At 38.3% G+C, this 22,664-nt stretch overlaps 1 protein-coding gene across 1 annotated transcript; it reads right to left on the reverse strand.

Annotated features, from left to right (window-relative positions):
* Positions 1-737: 737 nt before the first annotated feature.
* Positions 738-17,305, reverse strand: Yipf5 (Yip1 domain family member 5). Its single transcript, XM_036205044.1, has 6 exons — positions 17,179-17,305; positions 16,665-16,784; positions 9,541-9,713; positions 7,757-7,902; positions 4,733-4,914; positions 738-3,838 (listed from the first exon to the last, which is right to left on the reverse strand). The coding sequence occupies exons 2-6, from the start codon at positions 16,772-16,774 to the stop codon at positions 3,676-3,678; spliced, it is 774 nt and encodes a 257-aa protein (XP_036060937.1). The 5' UTR covers positions 16,775-16,784; positions 17,179-17,305; the 3' UTR covers positions 738-3,675.
* Between the last annotated feature and the right edge of the window lie 5,359 nt (positions 17,306-22,664).

A 22,664-nucleotide genomic window follows, 5' to 3' on the forward strand; every position in this document is an offset into this window, starting at 1 on the left:
TAATCAAACCGGATAAAAAGGAAAAAGTACAGGCATCTAAAATATTTTCAGTGAATACTTAGTTTTTCACTTCTCTATTCTGTGTGCCACAAGTCTGAAATGACTTTGGTACATAATTTTTCACCCTGCAAGCTTTCTGAAGATTCAGCGTTAACTTCAGAAATAGAACAAATTTATTTACACAAGCAAGCCTAATTAGTTAAGCTCACAAAAATGCAATACCTGAATTTTAGAACCTAATGTGCTTAAGAAAGTGTTTGTGCTTTTAAATTAGAACAGTTCTGTTTAATTAGTCCTCATTTGAGGAAATAATCATTTTCATGCATTTGCACAAACCCAGGACATTGTGCTCTGTCAGCAGATGAGGCTCTCATTAACTGGAGTGGGATTTGAGGCACAAGACCAGGGGGAATTATCTCTACCTGTGATGCAAAAGTCACACTCTTGCCACCAGAGCTCACGTGTCAGAGTTGTTGTTTTTTTTTTTTTTTTTTTTTAACCATTCAGAGACATTTGTTAATTATACTTTTGACTAAGGACTCTTCCAACCCTTAAATATCAATAATTTAATAACTAAAATTCAATTTCCTTATTGCCTAGTTCTAAGGGTTTAATGACTAAAGCAACAGCGTAAAACCCAAGCAATAGAAATGCAGTTCTGACCTAGCTTCTGCACCTGGTTTGGTGCTGAATAAGGGCAATTCATGGGTAGTAGAAAGGAAGTAGACTAGACAAGAAACATAAGACTAGGTTTTATTTAGGCAGCTTGAAAATAAACAGGACAGGTTGAGGGATAAGCTAAGGACAAGTCAGTCTCATCTACCCATGAAAAAAAGCACCATGAGCCAACTCTTCATTATGATACTGCCAATAATATCCTGTTATTCCCACTCCATCACAAACACAATCCTAATTATACTTTAAAGAGAAAAAAATGCTTAATTCACATAAATATGAAGTTTACTTATGAGAAAGTACTTTTGTTTCTTGCTTGATAGTAAATGTTTTGTTTCTAAAATTTGGGTTTTAAAACAATCATGCAATGAGATATACTGCTTGATAAATTAAGCTTTTCTTTCTAAAAAACCCTTGGGGTTTATAAAAATGGAGACCATGGAATAACTAGCAGCTGGAATTTGATGTGACATCTCAGTGAACACCAGGCAAGGACAGGTTGAATATGAGGCATTGCTTGAGTAGACCTGCTTGCTGTACTTGATGTTGACAGGTGAAATCTCCCCCTTTCCCACTGCTCTCTATTCCTCTTCCCTCCATTTTCTTCAATTTCTTCTACCTGAACTATCTGACAGTTCTTTAAGTATTGCATGCACATTTCAGCTAACATGATGAATTCCAGTTCAATCCATTTACCCACAAAGGCATGGTTTCATTCTTATAAACAGGCCTTACATAAATGTACAAAAATGCTATTATGAAACTCATCGTTTTGTAGATTTTCTGATTTCAAGAGATGAGCAAACTTTGTGTCTGCACATGAAGAATCAAGTTTGTCTACAAACCTAGTATGGTTCTTGAAAACAGTAGGCAATACACAATTATAGCAAAGATGTAAAATGTACATTTAAACCATAGGCATAATTAACCAACCACATGTAAAATATGACCTTGGCATGCACATGGGTATAAAGGAATCACTCACTAGTGCAGACGTACTGCTTCACTCACTGGCAACAGTGAGGTGTGAAATGTGCCAATCTGTTGCCCTCATAGCAGCTTTCAATTATTCAAATGGTGAACTTGAAACTATACTGTTTACCAAAAAGGCTGCCATACAACACTTTTCAGACATACTGTATTATATTTCAACATATATACAAACATGGTTACATTATGTTGATTTTTACTTAAGAGTTTCGTGAGAAAGTGCTATCTATACATGATTAATGTGCGAAGCAAATTCTAAAATTAAACCATGTATCAGATACAATTACATTATGTAGCCATTTTTATAGAAAAATAATTTAATGTTAATATCTCATGTTGGTAACTTTTTGTTGAACATGGGAACAAACTGAATGTCAGTTGCATACAAGGACATTTAAATGAGACACAGCCAACACCAGCATAAAACCATGGAAAAATGGTTCAAATAAAAAACATTTTGATGACAGGAAGCAACAAATGGTAAGAAAATTAGGTTTATCTGGTAGAATTGGGTAACAGTGGGTTAAATATAACCAAGTGTGAGACAATTTCTCAAGCATTATCTCCCTTATTCACTATAAAGAGCAGTGTATTAACAGAAGACATTCACAAATTTGCTTCAACAGGAACTATGTAAAATGAATCAAAAATGACAATGTTAGGAGTTCAAGGTTGAATGTGAAAATGTACCCAAGACTCACCATCAATACCTAAACCCAGAACATCAAAAATAAAGGAAGAACCTGTGTGTGAGGCTCCTTTTCTACTTGACAACATCTTCTAAAATACAGCATTAGCATTCTGGGTAGTATGTTTCTTTCGGCTGCTGGCCCCCTCTTGTGAAAACCATGAGACTTTAGTTTCTATTCCATCCTTGCTCATAACTATTACTGAATACTCTCCAGAACCTGGGGTGTTTTAAAGCCAGGAGTCCACACACAAGACATACAGCACTTCCCTACAGACCCTCTTACCAGATGGTGCAATGATACAAACCAAGTGAGTTTAAAATCAGGACCTAACACTGTCGTTCGAAGTAAACCACTTCTCACTTCATATTTGTCTGGTTCTACACCAGAATGACTTCTACTTCTAAAACTTGGTTTAAATCAGGAGTCAAAACCAATCCCTAATGAAAACAAGACAGAGAATAGTAGTTTAGTGAAAATAAACTCAACCACAGAGTTAATTGGGAAAATTTTAATAAGCATCAAATTCACTGTACAGTATAACAGCAATACTGAAATTGTGAAACTTTAAATATTTTTTTTTCTCAATAAAAAAAAAAAAAAAAAGTTAGTGATTTCTTCTTCCTGGGACATGTGGACAAAACTAAGCATCATGTGGCCAGTCCAGATTAGTTGACCCTAATGTCTAAATAGCTGCTCACATTTCATCTCCACAAGGTAAAGCGACTGTGAACTGCTTGTATCTGAATATCAGCACAGATTTCATGAGACAATTTATAGGAATGTCAAATATTTGAAGCACAAACTCAGAAAGCTCTGCACTGGGATTTTGTTTTGTTCAGCTTTACTTCAGTGCACTGAACTTGAGGATACTGCAAGCATTTTCTTTCCTAATTCCTTGGAAAAATATTTCTGCAATACAACCTGTTTCTTCTTTACTTAACTGGGTTGTTTTTGGGAAAGATTATCTATTGGCTTTGTGGCTGGTTTCCCATTTGGTAAAAATCTATCAAAAACATCATAATATACTCTGTAAGGAAAAGAGTTGTTTGTCAAAGGCTGCAGGATCAGGAAAGAAATTGAACTTCTTAGCTGTATAAGAACAAGCACGCAGAGCTAGTCATCTGCAGGGGACTCCATACAATGTCAACTGTCCTGTACAAATGAATGAAAAAGACTGTCTGCTGCTGCTGCAGCTTCCAGGCTACTGGTCATCGGCATGAGCTAGCTGCACTGCAGTGATTTGCTGGTCCAATTTGAAGAGTCCAAGGTCCTTTTGGTGAGTTCAGCCCACTGATATCCACATCCCAGACAAATCAGTTCAGAAGATGGAAATCAGGGCAAAGACTCCATACAACAAAGCACAAGGATATGCCACTAAAAGTTGTTGTCCATCCATGGCTAATGCAGAAATAAAAATTTTGGAAGCCGAAAAACTACACCAGCCAATGATCATCGCAGTGAGAAGAATTCCTACCATTCCTCTGCAGCAGGAAAAACAAAAACAAAACAAACAAAACAAAACATGGGAAAGATGAGTAAGATTAGATACTGAAAACCAAACCAAACCACAGCTCTACCCTATTCCAAAGGAAGGATCTTTAATGTGTTGTTTTGCAGAAGAGAGCACAAGGAAAGTCCCACACTACCACGGCTTATGTGTGGAAACTGCAGGGTTAGCACATCTTGACAGCAATAGATCAGCCTCAGGACATTTTTAAATCCACATATAGACATATGCAGAAACAAGACTATTTTGTCAAACTCAGAAATGTACTTGTATAGTGACTTCAAGAATGCTCAACCATGTAATGTAGACAGTATAATTATCCTGCTCTTTAAGCTGCGTCCCTGCTTTGGCACTTGGGCTGGCTCCCTTTGCTGAAAGGTCAGTGCTTAGGATGGTTAGGATGCTCAGTAGCTTTCAGGGTCTCTCTCCACTCATAGTATCAGCACTTCCTTTCCCCACTACTACATATGTGTTTACTAATCATATGTTTTCAAGAAGCCCAACTGCTTCAAGATTGATATAACCAGAATATCAAGGAAGCTAAACATAATTTTAACATGAGTGAACTGAACTTTTCCATGTGTTATTTAATGACCACAACTATTCAATTCATTATTGCTATGGTATTGGTAAACACAACACTAGTAAAACCCTTGATCAAAGGTAAAAACTGAGATTGTATAGAAGACTTCAAATCTCATTTTCACTTTCATTGTTCATCACCCAAAACACACATAGCAGAGTTCAAATCTAGATGAGGCACAATAGATATGTTTGCTGGACCAGGGCTTTATCTCAAACTGAAGGTGAAGTAAATCCTACTACACAGAACTGGCCAACTAAATCTGAGTTTAAGATCAGTACTTACTGTAAAGAAAATACCACTGCAAAGCTGGACAGCAGGATCATGGGAAGAAGACAATACCCCAGGACACTTGCCACACAACCAAATGAGACACCTGTCATACTCATTAAATTTAACAAACAAAACATTCCTAAACATCCAATTGCACTGATCCCATATACATAGCCAAACTGGATTTTGCCAGCCTATGGGAAAAGAAAAGAAATTACAGGTTAGAATAAAAAGTGTCAGTTGGGCCTCATTTCACATTAAATGACACATGTATAAAATACTCAATTCACAAGCATCAAAATCTATAGAGGTGCACTGGAAAGGGATAAAGCAGACAGGTGCCACACTCTTCTATTTTAGTGAAAAAAAGTTTTTGTAGAATATATTTTGATTATACTTTTTCTCTCTCCCAATCCTCCAAGACCCTCCCTACACTACTCTATACCCTTCCTTTATCTCTTTCAAACAAACACAAATATACAACAGATACATACACATAAACCCACAAAACCACAAACTTGGAAACCAAAATATTCCAGTAAAAGAGCAATAAGAAAATAAAACCAAACCAAACCAAACAAAAAAACAATGCCCAAGCAAAGTTGTACGAGACAAATTCTACAAAGGTATCACTGAGTTCCTTTCATGCTAGCCATCTATTCCTGGATATGGGGCCTGCCCGGAAGTGTGGTTAATATACCCAGTGAGACCTTTTTCAATTGCATGTCAATCGCAGGCAGCTTCTTGGTCAGGAGTAGACATCTATGTCCACTTTTCCCTTAGTGCTGGGACACTATCTGGCTTGAATCTGTGCAGGCCCTGACTTCAAACGCTAAACTTGGACACAACACTTCCCAACACAAGTATTTTCTTATATTTCTTGGTAGCATTTAAGTTTGATATACAACTGAACAAAGAAAGGAAGAAACAATCTAGGAAAGGTGGGAAGCCAGGACCCAGGTAAGTGGGTGAGAAAACTAGATGAGCACGCTGGAAAGGAACTTTTTTCTTTTCATTCTTTTTCTAAATCTCTTATGGATTCTACAGTCCTTTAATTGAAAACAAAAGCATACACCTTGGAAGTTCTGCTCTTATAAAAGACATCAGCAAGGCATGGTGGCAGAAATCTTTTACCCTGGACTCAGGAGGCAGAGACAGGCAGATCTCTGAGTCCAAGACTAATATGATATATGCAACTCTATATAGTGAGTTGCAGACCAGGTAGACAGTGAGACCTTGTCTAAGATAAAGATTATTGAATGGTTTTCAGACAGTAGTCGTGAGCTAAACTACAACTTTCCCACATGAAAACACTCTCATGGAAACAAGTGTGCAGAGAAATCCCAAAAGAGGAGCTTTGCTTTGTGAAACTTTTGTTACAGAAGACTAAATCTTGTGAAGGCCTCTACAGATTGAGGCCTTTGCAGGATGTAATGTTTACCTGTAAATACTCGATATAGGCTGTGGCAGGTTGAAATTGAGTTCACTGATGAGTGAAGTACTGAAGCAATACATAATAAATTCCACTCTGTACTGTGCTCTTAGCTTTGCAAACTATTGTTGCATAGCCTGTCCTGGTTTGCTTTTCTTTTGTTTTGAGACAGGGTCTCACTCTAACCTAGAGAAATCTTCCTGCCTCCGCCTCCCAAATGTTGAGATTATAGGTATAAGACTATGCTCAGCTGCCTGTCTGATTTTTTCTTCAAAACAAGCTGGCTATTTTTTCATCAAAACAACCCTGTTAGGATAGTGGGCATTATAGGGTTATTATCCACCAGCAGGATGTGAAAGCTTAAACTGCCAGGTCAAAGGCCAAGTAGAGTGTTGTTTACAAACCCAGGTCTTCTGGCTAAAGATCATTTTCTATCAATTACATTATTTATCTCTTGTAATTCAGATTGAGTTAAAACAAACAGCAACTTTTTCTTTCAATATACTTTAATATTCCTGGAGAACTGGGAGGTAGAGTCAAAAACTTGCCATTCTTTAATATTCTAACTCATTAGAAATTAAAATGTACAGGAAAGCCATACAATAAAACACTGACCAAGGGCTAGACATTTGTGATAGTTAAGTTTAAATCTGACAGTCTAGAATCCTCTGGGAAGGGAGTCTCAATGAGCTGCTATCTAGATTAGGTTAGCTGTGGCCATGTCTGTGGGGGACTGTCTTGACTGTGCTTAAAGGAGGTTGACACCATTCCCTGGGGCTACTGACTAGGTCAGGTTAGCTGTGGCCATGTCTGTGGGGGACTGCCTTGAATACGGTGATGTGGGAAGACCATTCTTAACAGAGGTTGACACCATTCCATGGGTTTGTGTTCTGGATTGCAGAAAAGGCGAGCTGAGCAGTAGGCATGAATGTATCTATTTCTGTCTACTCTTGACTGTGAATGCAATAGATTATCTGAAGCTCATGACATTTTGACATCCAGGCAGTGATGGATGGACTGTAACTGGGAAGTGAGGGAAAATAACCACTTCTCCTTTTGGGTCCCCCAGCCCTAAGGCCTCTGGGTATTTTATCACATAACATAAACCAAACTAAGACAAGATTCAATAAAGAAAACCACTATCTCTATTTGCTTTTAAAAGTGCAACACAGTTAAAAATATTGTCAATTTCCTAAAAATAAGAAATTCTGATGTTTACTTTTTTTATTATTTTCCCCTAATAATTGGACTACTTCTTACTATATATATATATATATATATATAAAATATTTATTTATTTATTTATTTGTTTGTTTGTTTGTTTGTTTGTTTTCTTTAAAACAGTATCTCAATATAAATCCCAGGCTGGCCTAGAATTCACAATCTTCCTGCTCCAGTCTCTCAAGGCTCTGGTTACAGCTATGCTCTGTCTGCTACACCTGGCTCAAAAAGATAAGTCTCTACATATGTTGCTTAATATTTCCTATTGATAGAGAAATAAGGAATGGGTATAAATTCAAGAAACTCAATACATCCTAAAACCTATCAGACTTGAGGCTCCAAATGTCTTCTGGTAGAATATTCAAACTCTTCTTTGGTCTCACCAGTAACAGTGTGGCTCCAAAGGCAAGGCAGAACACCACGGGCCCTGCCAGGTCGGTTTCGTTCATAATGCTGCCATCAGCCACTCTTAGGGGGTGCAGCACCGTTAGTGTTTTTTGCCAGATGTGATCAAAATTGATACCCAACTCTAAGATAAAAAGAAAACAAGGAAGTCAGTTGGAATTTGTGATATGCAGTTACAAGCAGTTATATAAATTCACTTCAACACTTTACATTGGAAGCTCATTACTCCACAGAATGAGGACAGACAGCTACTCCTTCTGTCTCAATAGTCTTCAGCACGGGACACTAGTGGGTTTTTTGTTTTTGGTTTTTGGTTTTGAGACAGGGTTTCTCTGTGTAACAGTCTTGGCTGTCCTGGAACTCACTGAGATCCGCCAGTCTCTGCTTCCCGAGTATTGGGATTAAAGGTGGCAGCACTGGACACTCTTATTCCCAATTTTAAGATTTGTGATGTTTCCAGAATCAGTGCTGGAACAGGACACAAAACTAAATACACAGGAACAAAGAGGGTGCAGCGACAGTCAATGACACTTTACTCTCCTCTGGATCATTCTCCATGCTACTGAGTCTTCTGATGCCTACCTTCGGCTTTAGAAAGGACAGGGCACAGTGAAACAGACACACTCGACTTCATACAGTACAAGAACATGTGGACATGGCTAACCAAAGGGACTCCTTACTTGGGGCTTCAGGAATACCCAGGTACCCCATGAGATTACATACAATTATGGCTCTAGGCATCTGTGTTCAGATTTCTATAATGTAATTTGAGAACTACCATGTTTTTATGCAATCAATAGTTCTGTTAGTTTATTTCCACACAGAACTAAAAATACCATGCTAACTGCTTTTATCCATGGGCAGAATATAATTAATAATCTGACATAAAAGCCAATGCTCACACTATCATATTAAATATTAATTCTTCATGGTCCATTCTGGCCCAATATAAACTATCTTCTAAATAAGTTAATGACTAAAGGCTATCTACTGTTTTTTCATAAGAAAGGACAACATCCCATGTAGGCTCCACAGGCATTGATCCAACTTTCTCTGTATGGCGAGACAACTGTGTAGCTTGATCTGCTTGGGGGGCCCCCTGGCAGTAGAATCAGAATCCATCCCTGGTACATGAGGGGCTTTGTGGAGCCCACTACCTATGATGGGACACCTTTTGCAGTCTTCAGGCAGGGGGAAGGGCTTAGACTTGCCTGTACTGGATGTGCCTCCCCATGGAAGGCCTTGCCTTCTTGGGGGGGGGGGAGTGGGGGAGGAAATAAGAGGGGGATCTTTGATTTGGTGTATAAAATGAATGAAAAAATTTTTCTCAATTAAAAAAAAAAAAAGGACAATATCTCCAATTTAGGCTTTGCTCACTAACCAGCTGAAGACCAGAGCATATGTTGAAAAGCTCTAGTCTCAAAACCCAAAATCTGAAATGCTCTGAAATTGAGAAAGCTTTGAACACCAGTATAATATTCAAGCTGTTTTAAGCTAAGCATGATAGCTTCCACCTGCAATCCTAGCATTTGGGAGGCTGTGGTAAGAGGACTACTGCAAGTCTGAGGTCAGCCTGGATTTCACAGCAAAATCCTGTCCAGGGAAAACAAAGGGAGTGGGTCATTTCAGACTTTCCAATTACAGATGTCAAACCAGTGACGTTTACAGAGAGCCTGGAAAATTCAAACTACTTTAAAATGGAAAATATTTCTGGCCTCATGCTTTTCAGACAGGGTCTTCAACCTGTACTGTTCCATCCTACCTTCTAACAAAGGAGGCTCCTCCTCAAAGCTGTCTCCATAGTATGTCTGAGGTGCAGCCGAAGGATACGCCTGAGTTGGCTGGTAAATCTGCCCAGTGTATGTCTGCTGTGCTTGCATCATGTCTGGAGGGACAAATCGGCCTTGCTGCGAGTAGTCATAGCCAGCATACTGCCTGTACATCAAAGGAAATTTGGAAGTTTAACTCAGTATTTTAACCAATTGACAGTTAGTATTCCTAGATTTTTTTTTTTCTTGACAGCTAAAGAATGCTTAGTCATTTGCAAACCTCTTTCTAAGATATTACAAAGAAACAGTGCTGAAACCAGGACTGACAGGCTGACAACCTACAATAAGAAGGATGCTCTCCAGAGAAGCCTCCTTTTGCTGTCAGCAAACAAGCAGATAAGCTATCACCCTTTTAAACATCAGCATGCCAACAAATAAAAACTTAGATCAGGATTACTTTCTTCCCCTAGTGACAGAAAGAATGTTACAATATATTCTGAAAGAAATGTATGCTGCAGATGATAAATGAAGGTTTGGGATGAAAGACATGGTTATTTTCCATAATTTGGATATGTATGGAATCATTATTCTGTCTTACACTTCATAGTATGGTAGAGTCTGCAAATGAGAAGACCTGATTAAAAACATCAATTTCAAACTGGATGGCAAGAGAGAATCAAACATGTTCTTTGTGTGAGCTTTCTGAATATAACAAAATGCACTGAGGCCATCTTGTGTTTGAATTGTGCTTTAAAATTTTATAAGAGACTCTACACTTACTGTCTTACTGGATTTACACCAAATCCCTAGTCTTCAGGAAGAACACTTTACCCTGGCATTTTAGTGACTAAGAGGGAACAGGAATGCACTAAAGCCTTGTCTGTAAGTATCTGTTTCATCATAAGTCTAGTGTTTCAGTGGACTAACCTATTATATAGTGTACGAAATTAAAATAAGTATTTTAAAGATATTTTAAAATGAAAGCCCTAAAAATATTTGGCCTACTTATTTTTGATTACTTCTGGTTTGTTTGAAAAAGGCAAAAATGTAATGATAGCCATTAATATTAAGATTTAAAAAACTAATTTAAAATTGTCTTAAATTTAAAAAAAAAGACATTATAAATGTTCAGCTATCCAAAATCATTTTTAGAGAGTCTAATACTACATACAAAGTATGCTTGCAAAATAAGCAGTTTTGCCACTCAATGTGCAATTTGTTGCTGTATTATTGTAATAGCAAAAGGTAGAAAAATAGCTATAAGTAACCATAATGTAACACGTGCATAAGAAGTCACTATGCGCCTGTTAAAAAGAATGAAGTAATTTTGTGTATATTGATAAATAACAATCAAGAAATAGTGAGGAAAAAAGTACTATTAAAAATACTACATATTCCTTTTCTCTTTCTGCTCTCTTCCCTCCACGGCGTGGTCTCTGTTTCTCTGGTCCTTTCTCTCTCTGTCTCTGTCTCTCTCTGTCTGTCTGTCTGTCTGTCTCTCTCTCTCTCAATAAAGCTCTAAAAGGTAAAAAAAAAAAAAATACTACATATTATGAACTTTATAAAAATAAATGCACTTTTATAACTTAGACTATCTCCAGAGTACACACAAGAACCTCTAACTACAGCTGCTGCTAAGTCAAGAAACCTGCTACTAGGGAGATGTAGAGTACTGGATTTTCATATAGACTCTGTACCTTTAAATATGCCAGGCAACATTTATAATTGATTGAAATTAGCTGGTGATATAATACTGACCTGCTGGCAAGCTGTGCCCACTATGCAATAATGACATACTGGTTATAGGAATAATGAACTACTTTCTGATTGGATGTGTGGCCTGCTCCACTGAACAGATTTCATGTCTGGTACCATAAACTTGGTCAAAAGCCTATGGCTGGGAGATCACAGGCTGTAGGAGGAACCTACTGCTGTTCTTTTGCTAAATGGCCATATTATTACACTACATTCTGAATAGTTATGCTTGTATCCATTGACTGGGTGCTGCTCTAAGTTTTGGTCAGAGAATCTTCCCTTTTGCAGTCAGTAGTGGTTGATGCAGAGGCTCAGGACTAGTCAAAGTGCCAACTATAAATAACACTTAGCTCTCAACTGTGGACGGGCCACCTGTAGCAATCTCCCATCACTCAAGGCTCAGAGAACTTCACAGAAGTAGGGAGAGAAAGAATGTAAGAGCCAGAAAATGAGAGGAAAGCTGTGAAAGGTTGACTTCTGGACGTGACCTGGCTGTTGCATACACAAGCTGATAGTCCTGTGGTTACCTGAACAAGTCTGCACAAGATCAAGGCCATCACAGATGCTACCATGGCTGAGGAGGGGCCCCTAAGGCCCCACCCTTGTAGGAAAACTACTGGCAGCTGGTAGCTGCTGAGGGAATAGTCTTTTTCCCCCCCAGGACACAGCCACCAGGTAAATTGCTCATGACCCAGTAGATGGCCACAAACCCATGTGCATAAGGCAGAACTAATTAGACTCAGGATGTTATTAATAACCATAAAAAAAAAAAAGAGGACACAAAGTTGGGAGGGATGACTAGAAGGCACAAGGAGCTGGAAAAAGGTGGTGGTGAATGGATACGATCAACACACACTTTATAAATGTAACAAAACTTTCAAAGAACAAAATACTGAAATTAAAAAAAGCAATTGGCTACTTCTAAAATGAGTTATTGCAGTAAGGAAGCATATGTTAACTACTGCAAATGTCCTAAACACTCTTTTTTAATGTTATTATGTGCAAAGCACTATTTTATAAGTGTTTAATGTAAATTGTCCCCATATTAACTGTAACCTTATGAAATGAGTCTACTATTGTCCTCACTATAAAGATATGTAAACTGAAATTTGGGTTAAAATAATTTGCCACTGTGGTGAGAGGATTCAAAACCAGGTTATTTAACTCCAGGGCTCATCAACTCTTAATAAGTAATAAACACCACTTCAAAACACACATTACTTCAAAATTACATTCTGCAGTTTCCCAGCTTTTCTGGAACGACAACATGCTGATTTCTTATGTGCACACACACTCACACAAGAACAACCTCTATCAGGATGAGCTAGTTGAGCAAGGATAATAATTTTTTTCCTGATCTAGTCTAATATGCTGCTGTGTTATCTGTTAGCATTTCAGAGTTCATGCCATCACACGAAAATCTCCATACAAAGTTTCCACAAGCTGATTAACTAGACTCTAGTTTATTCTTGGGGGACAGCAGGGAGTGGAAGGGAAGAAGGAATATAAAAGAAAACCAGAGAGAATAGTATAGTTAGCAGTTTTAAAACACTTTAGTCATAGAGCTCCGTTACAGCCTTAAAATCTACTGGAAACCCAAAGTATTTTAGGAGTTATTAACTATCAAGGAAATTAGATGTTTAAAATATTTATTTATTCAGCCGGAGGTGGCTCATGCCTTTGAGAGGCAGAGAAGGATCTTTGTGTATTTGAGGTCTACAAAGCGAGTTCCAAGACAGCCAGGACTGTTACACAGAGAACCCTATTTCGAAAAGAACTAAAAAAAAAAAAAGAAAGAAAGAAAAAAGAAAGAAAGAAAGGAAAGAAAAGTCAATTCATTTAAAGTAACATTAAGTACATTACACTTTAGAGTAAAATAGCTCTGGCTGATCTGGAACTTACTATGTAGACCAGGTTGGCTTCAAACTCAGAGATCCACCTGCCTCTTGAGTAGTGAGACTGCAGGTGTGCACCAACACTCCTCGCCATAAATATTTTTTATGCTACATTTAAACTCAAAAGAAAACGGCAGTTTTGAAAATTCAATTTGCAACACAGAACTTGAAACAGCACCAATGAACTTTTTATGCCCTAGCTACATTAAAATACATTGATCTGTCTTGTACTTTGAATGGGTGGCATTTCTCATATAATTGTGTAACATTATTGGCCACTTAAAAATATTAGTTTTATATATATATCTTTCAAATATTGATATATATTCAATTCTAAACACTAGAAAAATCACATTTGTTAAAATTGTCCCCAATTTCATCAGAAAAAAAAATGCTCGATTGCTAGGAAGCTATTGATAATGAACACAAGTTTTACAAAAATCCTCATTTTGTCTGAAAACCCGAGACTGACCACTGGTGACAAGTACTAGCAGCTGTTTTCCTTGAAATGACAGGTTCACTTACTAATTTTTGAAAAACTATCTGTGAAATAATGAATTCTAACTAAACAACGTGTCCCGTTATTTCAAATAAATATGGTCTCCACAAAAAGCAAGTGGCTCGGTAGGTAAATTAAGCAGCCTGTGTATCTTCCTAGAGATGGTGTAATTTCAGTATGGAAAAGGAGTGTTGTGTAACAGAATACTAAAGAGATGTGTATTTAGGGTCAGGACTGAATAACAATCATGATTCTTCTTGCTTCATTGGGGGAATCAAATGAAACTGCCTTACTCCACTTTCCCAAGCAGGTGGTGATAACAAATACAGCACTAGTTCCTTGATTCAGATTCAGGTATCAGCAGTTTTACAAACATTATTTTTGCAACATAAGTGCAACTATGAATACATTTGAAAGGCACAAAATGCTTTAATATTGTTATGAAAACTATTTATGAATTTAGAAGATCTCTAAACATATTCTAAGAATCCTGTAGAGTCTGGAGCTGACAGTGAGTACCACTGATTACAATCTGGAGGTACTGCAAGCGATACCACTCCAAAGGTGGGACTGTCATCCCATCTTCCAAATGCAGTGTGAAAGAGACAACACTGTGGCATTTACTATTTCCCCGTCCTGCCAGGACCTGTTCTGAAAAATGGGAGTCACGTGACAGTGATTGCAAACCAAACTATGTTATGGCATTCATGACTTTTACAGCAAAGCTTTCACAGCAGGCAAAGTAGCATATGCTAAATCAACACTGTCATAAGCTCGGTGTATCAACACCAAAGATAAAACCTCTTAGCATAGGTTGTCTACTTATGTTCATGAAAATGTTTCATAAAGATCTTATCAGAGAAGTTAAAGGTAAAAATACAACAGCTCTCAGTCTCTGAAAAATGAGTGACTGGTGTTACTATAGATTTTAAGGGTACATCTAGAAAATATGGCATGGTGAAATAGAAGAGGAACCCATAAAATGTCAAAGCTGCCCTCATAGGGCAACTGTAGGACTGCAGCAAGGCTAGTAAGCCAAACTTGAAGACAACCCAGATAGTATGCTATCTGAACCTAGATTTTTCCCTAACAACTAAAGTTATCACTGATTTCTGTTAACAAGTTAGCAAAGCCAATAGATTAGGTGGCAGATCTATTTGCAGGCACATATAGAAGCAAATGAATCTATTTTTCAATAAAGCATTGGAAACTCACATGTATTGTTGCTTCTGTAGCATACCTTTTGTTTTTTCAAGCATAATTCATGAACCTGAATGTGCTAGCCGATAGCTTTGGTTATGTAAAATATCTCCACTAGTATGAAGCAATGCTTACTGACATAAGAGTTGGTTTGAATGGAAGCAGAATACCCAACAACAGGTATCTACATAACTGCTGTGTGGAAAAGCAATGTCAGATCATTGTTGAGTGTAACGAGAGGACAAGTCACAGACTGAAGTTTCAAAAACACAGTCAGGATACAAAACCGGAGAGAGATTAACCTGGGAAATTACACTCTAAATGGAAAACTTCTAACTAGTCTAAAGATGAAAGATTATTTGGTCAAAAAAGGGCCAACATACAGTGGCAGGCTCCTCAAAGTTCTGTTGTTTAGGATTTTCCAGGTGGACGCTGACCAAACTTCATTCATTTGCTTTCAAGTACACAAAGTTCTCACTAAAATATGTACTGTAATAAGTGAATAGAAATCTCTCTGTATGATTTTTCTAATTCTGCCCAATTAACTGATTTGGAAGAAAAAGCTGGCATATAGTTAAGAATGTAACAGAAAGAAAAATCCTAACTCATAAAGGGTACTTCCATATACTCCTTTCATTTAACAGGTTAATAAGCAGGAAAGGTGCACACACACACATGTATCCACCCATGTCTCAAATTATGTACATTAAAATAATCTTTGGGTTATAAAAAAGATAGCCACAATTTTCTTTGTGCTTAAAAATTTTTGGCACATTTATTTACACACATACTGATATAAACACATTCTAATAGTACTTGTATCTCATGGATTGAGTGGATTCATAGCTGTCCTTTGCTTTCACTCCAGAACACTCTTCATGAATTTGAATTCAAGATCTATAGATGTACACAGCTGACACAAACATTGTATGAAGTTAAATGCACATTTATATGGGTATATAAATTTCTGGAAAACAGGCTCATTGTTGCTGTAAGATTCTCAGAAAAATACAAGACCATTTGTAAAGGGGTAAGCACAAGAAACTCCTTCAAGGGGGAGACCAGTAAGATTTAATCTCATCATTCCAAGGGACTAAGGACATGTCTAGAAGAGACTAGCTGAAAACCTTCAAAGTCCCCAAACACCAGGTATTAGAGATGATCTTACTGTTAACAATTCAGAATCTAAAGTCTCTGAATTCTCTTCTCCAACCATAAACTGATAACTTCTCTGGTACTAACTCCCCAGTATGAGGAGTAATAAAAATGATTATCAACTGCCACATCAAAGTCACCCAATGACTCATAGTGGGGCGCTTACACTGTTAATCTGTGTCACAGAGCTCTTTATATAGCTATGGATAAAGTTTGAAAGTCACACTGACTCACCTACCAAATAAGCTATCAAAAAAAAAAAAAAAAGAGCTTTAAAATTCAGTGATTAAATAGTCTTATATTCTAGGCACCCGAAGCCCCACATAGACCATTGGCAAATATTATTTCAACAAGCTACTTATCTTCTTTGGCACACTAGAAGTTTTTTGGTTTTTGTTCTTTTTTTTTTTTTTTTTTCATAAAATAACAAATTATAAACAGGGTAACCCCTTCAAACTCTAACCAAATGTCTCGCCTCTCCCTAAAAGACAACAAATTACATTCCCGAATAGGAACAAGTTCATATATTCATTTTTTAAGGCAGAACCGGGCATTCTGAATACATTTGTCCGTTAATTATAGACTAAGTAAGCTGCTAAAGCTGAAAAGTTACTTGCTGTAGGGTCCTCCACTTCCTCCATAGTCATAGGACTGCTGAGATTGCTCGTCGATGCTGTAACTTGTTTGGTAGAAACCGCTGTTTAAGTTATCAAAGCCTGACATTGCCAATGATCTGCAACAGAAGAGAGACGGCACAAACACTGTTTACACCCTTAGGTCCGCCTTCATTTGTATCCTCTGCTCAGGCGAACACCCTCGGAGGACAGAAAGCGTTTCTGTAACCGCGATCAGCATGTGGGGGGGTGGGGATGGGGTGGGGGTGGGGAGAGCTGCGGCCCCAGAAGACCCTTGGACACTGCGGAGCAGCTGACAGGCCTGAGGCAGGGGCGAGGTCCTGCGGAGGCGCCGCTTCACCGAGATGTAAAACAGCGGCGGCGCAGCACAGGGTCTCGAGAGGGAGTGGGGGATCCGAGGGAAAGACCGCAGCCCGCGCCAACAGACCAGGCAGCCGGCTCGCACAACTGCTGCCGGAAGCCTCAAGGGGTACGCGGGCCGGGAACACTCACCAAACGCTCCGACGGCGGCGGCTGCAGCTCCAGCGGCCCCTAGTAACACCCCCAAACTCAGTTCCAGACCCTGCAGTAGCCCTGTTGCTACGTGTCACCGGCCAAAGAACTGCTTCCGGGGCACGCACGCCCGCGCAGGCGTGTTAGCAGGCTTTGCGCAGTCGGGTTCGGTTGAACTCCCGGGTTGTATGTGTGTATGACCGGTGGGGGCGGGATTTACCGATGAGCGGACTTGATTGATTCGTCCTGAAACGGGCCAATAGGGAGCAGGAAGCCGCTTCCGCCAACCCGGTTGGCAGTGGAGGCAGGAGTGAGTGTTCTGGCGAGCAGTTGCTAGTTAGGTGGGAGCAGTTCTAAAAGTTGGGCAGGAAAAAGAACAGAAACGCTGGGTAACTCCGGCAACACCTCGGAATCTCTGGACTCGTTGATTCAGGGGCTGCACTGAGGATTTTGTATCTATTATTTAGTCGTTATAGCTTAATGGCTTTGTTTTTGTGAGTCTAAGTTCATTCGGTGTTAGCAGCTGGAAACTTAGTACTCTCTGTCAGCAGTAAATACTACGTGATACTCATTAACAACTATTATGGTATATTAATAAGACAAGTGTAAGAGAAGGACCATATGTCCAGCTTTCATACCGTGTGAACTATCTGAGGCTTATTTCTCACATTGTCTCATTTAATGTATCATTTACTTGTGTATAGAGTGCATTACACAAAATTGCCAATATTTAATCTAATAAAGTGCAGTCTTATTTATTCAGCCTAAGAAGTAATATTTATTATTTGACCAGTAAGTGCGTTGGTTTACAATATTTAATTAGTTCATATTTAATTAGCTAAGATATTATACTATGTATATGTGTGTATAAATATTAATGTTTCTATATGTGTGTTAAAGTCCATCTCAAATGTCCTGTGTCCATTATGTAAACTCTTCCCCAAGTCCTCAGAAAGAAATGTTTAAAAATAAATAAAAAGGGCATATGAAGAGCTGTTTTAAAGAATGTTGATACATGAGCCACCGCAACCATGATACCGGCATTCCCATGCTTTTGTTGTAATTTGTATAGAAAACATTGGCAAGCAGAAATACTTCATGGAATTTTCCATTCTTGGAAGAGTAATTGGATGGTTTGAAGTAAATGTATTCAGTCTGTATTAATTTCCTGGTTTGTTCTAACAAAGTACCACAAATTGAGCAGCTTAGCCAAAAACTGTTTTCTCATCACTAAAGTCCTTAAGTTCAAAATCAAGCTTTACAGGATTACTTCTCTTTGAGGGCTGTAGAGGAGAATCAGCACTTACCTGTCTCCCAGCACACCTCAGTGTTACTGGTTTATAAATACATCACCCAACCTCTGTCTTCATGGTCACATAGAACCCTACCTGTCTTTTCCTGCAGATCTACTTTATTGCAGGTCTATCTGTGTCCTGAGTTGCCTTTCATCAGGCCAACCATTCTTATGAGATGAAGGCACTAATGATAGCATTTTTTTCTTTGATTGCTTCCATAAAGGATCTTCCTGAAGTCACATTCTCATCGTGGGAATGTGGACATTAATGTGTCACTTTGGAAACCAGTGACTCCACAACACAGCTTTTTATTCTCACTCTGTTTCCTTGCCCAAGCACAGACCAAGCCTTTTCCTGTACACACTCTCAGTTGAGCAGTAATCTGAATTTTTTTTTTTTCATTTTGATCATATGTCCATGCCAAAGTCCATTTGTTGTCAGGATTGCCAAGAGTATTATCTTGCTGAGGAAATTTCAAGGAAGTGTTGTACCCAAGCTGCTCTCTGGTGATCTTGTTTGCAATTTGGTATAGAGTAAATTCCTCAGTTGGGTCTAAAGGTAGTCCAGTGCTTACTGAAGGCAAATACTGAAATGAGATTTTGTCAGTTTCTGAAACAAAATGAGAGGCCATCGAACTATAAATGAGCAAAGGCTTGCTAAAAGGAAGTGCTATTGGCTGAGAACTCAAGTTCTTAAGCACAAATATTTTGTATAATTTTTTTTCATTTCTGCTTTTTAAGAATTGTAAGTAAGAACTTTTAAAAGGGTCACATTTTCACTTTTAATTCTCTCCCTTGGAGGGAAAAGTTATAGTAGCCTAACCATAACACTTTCCATGTGCATGGGATTGTTGCATTATTAAGACTGCTTATTATAAAACCAGCTGAGCTCTTTCTTAAATGAAAATGACTTTACTTTAAAAAAATCAAAGACGTGTGAAATTAAACTTTGATTTTCATTAAAGTGCTCATTTGGTTCTGGAAATAAAAGGCAAACACATTTTTGCATTTTGGTTTTACATTAAGCAGTCAAGGTGCTTTTTACTCTTCTGTATTCCTAATTTTACACAATCTGTTGAACATCATAAATCCCTTACTGTCTAAGATAGTGATTTTTCTCGCATTGGAAGGGAGTATAAATAGTTTTGAGTCTTGCTGATTCTAGATTCTCAAAAATTGGGTTATGGGATTAATGAGTAAGAATGGATAACTTTATTAATGATGTCAAAACTTGAGGGAAATTATTGGAAATGATAACTCTGTTCTGTCATAGTTTATTAAATGATGACTAAAAGATGAGCAAAAAGAAATGAAACATATGTCCAAAACCAAAAATAATATGATCTATGTTTTGGAACATCATGAATTGTAGACGAATTTCTAAATGGTCTTATTAAATAAGAAACACAGAGCCAAATACAGAGTTAAAGCCTAAGAGATCAGAGCAAGAGCCACGACTCCCTTTAGCTTACCACTCACTGTCATCCTTCCCCTGAGAGAGGGAGAGAGAGAGAGAGAGAGAGAGAGAGAGAGAGAGAGAGCTTTTTCCTGTGCGTCTTGCATTTTATTGCTTTCCTGTTCTGCCTTCTCATTGGCTCTAAGCCCAGCCACATGACTTCCTCTTCACTGCCTGTCTATACAGACCTCCTGGTCTCTATGGTTTGTACTGGGATTAAAAACTGAGGGGTCACCACCCTTGCCTGTGTCCTTGATCACACAGAGACTCTGCCTGCCATGTGTTCGGATTAAGGGCGTGGGCTACCACACCTGACTTCTATTCCTGGCTCTCTGATAATGACCTCTGATCTCCAGGCAAACTTTATTTATTAACATACAAATAAAATCACATTTCAGCACAATTAAAATATCACCACACTGAATGTATCCCTGCTTACCAAATTCTGTATAAATAAAGAAACACTCTGGCTGCTAGTCAGTCAGGCTTCAAGATTTTCCTGACCACCATGGCCTGGCTCACTTCCTTCCCCCACTGACTCCTTACACCCTCTGCAGGATCCATCCACAGCCGGGGATGGCTCCCAGCATTCACTCATATCTAGAGCTGTGATGGGAGGGGATTATCCAGAGCTGTCAATCAGAACATCCATACGTGGCTTCTTCATGTGACTTGAACCATCTCCAAATGCAGTGGCAAGATTCCTAGAGCATCTTGTGAGTCAGCCAAAATCTGCACTTCCATTCTACATCAGCCTTGAAAGTCACACTTCATAAGTACCCATTGACAGGAACATGTCTCTAAGACTGGCCCTGATTCAAGAAAAGTGGAATTAGATTTTACTTTTTCATAGGAACACTGTCAAAGATTTTTCTTTTTTACATGCTTTAATATTACCCCCTTCCAATAGGATGAAAGTAGGAAAGAACAGTCAATATTTTGTAATTAGAGAGGCTGGTATTCATTTGTAGAAGATCTACCCAGAAGTCCCTCTTCTAAAAATGTTTCCAAAAGGTATAAAATCGGCCCCTTGCACAGACAATTGTACTATTTACTGAAGTACTATTCTCAATAGCCAAGAAATAGAAACAATCTAAATCTACATCACTGGATAGAGAAATTGTGTGTGCATGCACGTAAAAGCCTAGATAACTTGAACATATAAAAAAATAGATGGTTATCAGAGGCAGGAGAAGAGGGATATTGGAATATTAAATAATCAGATATGCAGGCTGAATAGGATTATGGCTGTATGGTGCTCTTGGAGTTACAGGTAGTTTGTTTTTGAGAATTTCCTATGTGACTACAATATTTATATAATTTCCCTTTTCCTCTCTCCAACTCTTCCCATGTACCTCTACTCCCTCTCAAATTTATGACCTCTTCCCACTATTGTGGATTTGGTCACTGGGATGATTCCTCCTCTGTTACCAGCTATTGATTTCTCATTGCTCTTCACGTAGGGGTGTGTTCCTGTGAGATTTCCCTCCTCCACATTGGTACATCAACTGGTGGTGTCATTTTTCACTAGGAGTAGATTTTAAGGTACTGCCATTACAAAGGACAGTGACTGACACAATGTACATTTTTCATTGCTTAACTGTAGTGTATGTCACCACATATATGATATAAAGCTTCATATGCTATGACTTAAATTTATACAATAAGCAGAGGAAAACCTAAGAACAAATAAGACAGGGGTACAGGGCACTACCCACCCTCAAGTAAGAGAATTCTGAATTTGTCTTAGTCCCTGATCTGTGAGTGAAGGAAGACTTCAAGGTTGATTGTGTTGATGGTTCTGCAATTCTGGAGTCACGTCCCCACTGTTGTTATGTGTATCTAGAGATGATATTCCATTGCTAAAGAATTATTCTAATTTTTGCACAGTTATTCCTCATGAAAATGTGGCCTGTACATCAAACACTTTTCATTATAGAGCCACTTACTCTGGATAGCTAGTCTGTTTCATGTGCCCCATGCATCAAGTTACACTGAATATGTGCTGTTTAGTTGACTTAAGGTTTCCATGATACATATTAAGAAGATGGCATTTTCTTGAATTTCACATCAGCACAGTGTTTATCCCATTCATCTTCTGCCCCCTACCAGTTCTGATGTCCTCTTCCCATCCTATTTGTATATAATTTTCAAATCTTTTGGAATGTAAGAAGGAAAAGTATTTTATTCCTTCACCACATGCACTTCATTATACAAATGAGAAAAAGATGACTCAGGATATGTGAGACTTATCTGATGTCACACATCCAGCTAGAACTGTAAATTATGTGTTACTGTTCCCTTACATGGCTTTAAAATATACCCCAGAAACCCAAGACAGTCTTCCTCATCGAAGATCAGGAACCATTTCTAGAAAATGGTGGGTGTTTAGAAAATATTTGCTAATATATATGTAAATGTATATACCAGGTTTTATTTGTTGAATCATCCACTGATGGGCAGTAGGTTGCTCCCACTTTTTAGCCCCTGTAAGTAATTCTGCCATGAACATGCGTGTACAATCTGACAAATTGATTTCAATTCTATTGTGTATGTACTTAGATGAGATTGGGTACAGTCAAGAGTGGTATGGCTGTAGACAATCAGAAGTGCTAGAACATGAGGCAATTCTACGTTTAAGCTGTTGAGAAACTACTATATTATCTTCCTTAGTGGCACTAGCATTTTACACTCTAAACAACAATGCACAAAGGTTTTGATTTCTCAGTCTCCTGG

This window comes from Onychomys torridus, chromosome 13 (assembly GCF_903995425.1).
Source record: "Onychomys torridus chromosome 13, mOncTor1.1, whole genome shotgun sequence".
NCBI classification, from domain to species: Eukaryota; Metazoa; Chordata; class Mammalia; order Rodentia; family Cricetidae; genus Onychomys; species Onychomys torridus.

Coding starts and splice junctions, on each gene's coding strand:
- Yipf5 (XM_036205044.1), bottom strand. CDS start 16,774: ATGTCAGGCTTTGATAACTTAAACAGCGGTTTCTACCAAACAAGTTAC. Junction 7,903..9,540: donor GGAGCCTCCTTTGTTAGAAG/GTAGGATGGAAC, acceptor TTTTTATCTTAG/AGTTGGGTATCAATTTTGAT. Junction 4,915..7,756: donor TTGGAGCCACACTGTTACTG/GTGAGACCAAAG, acceptor CTTTTCCCATAG/GCTGGCAAAATCCAGTTTGG.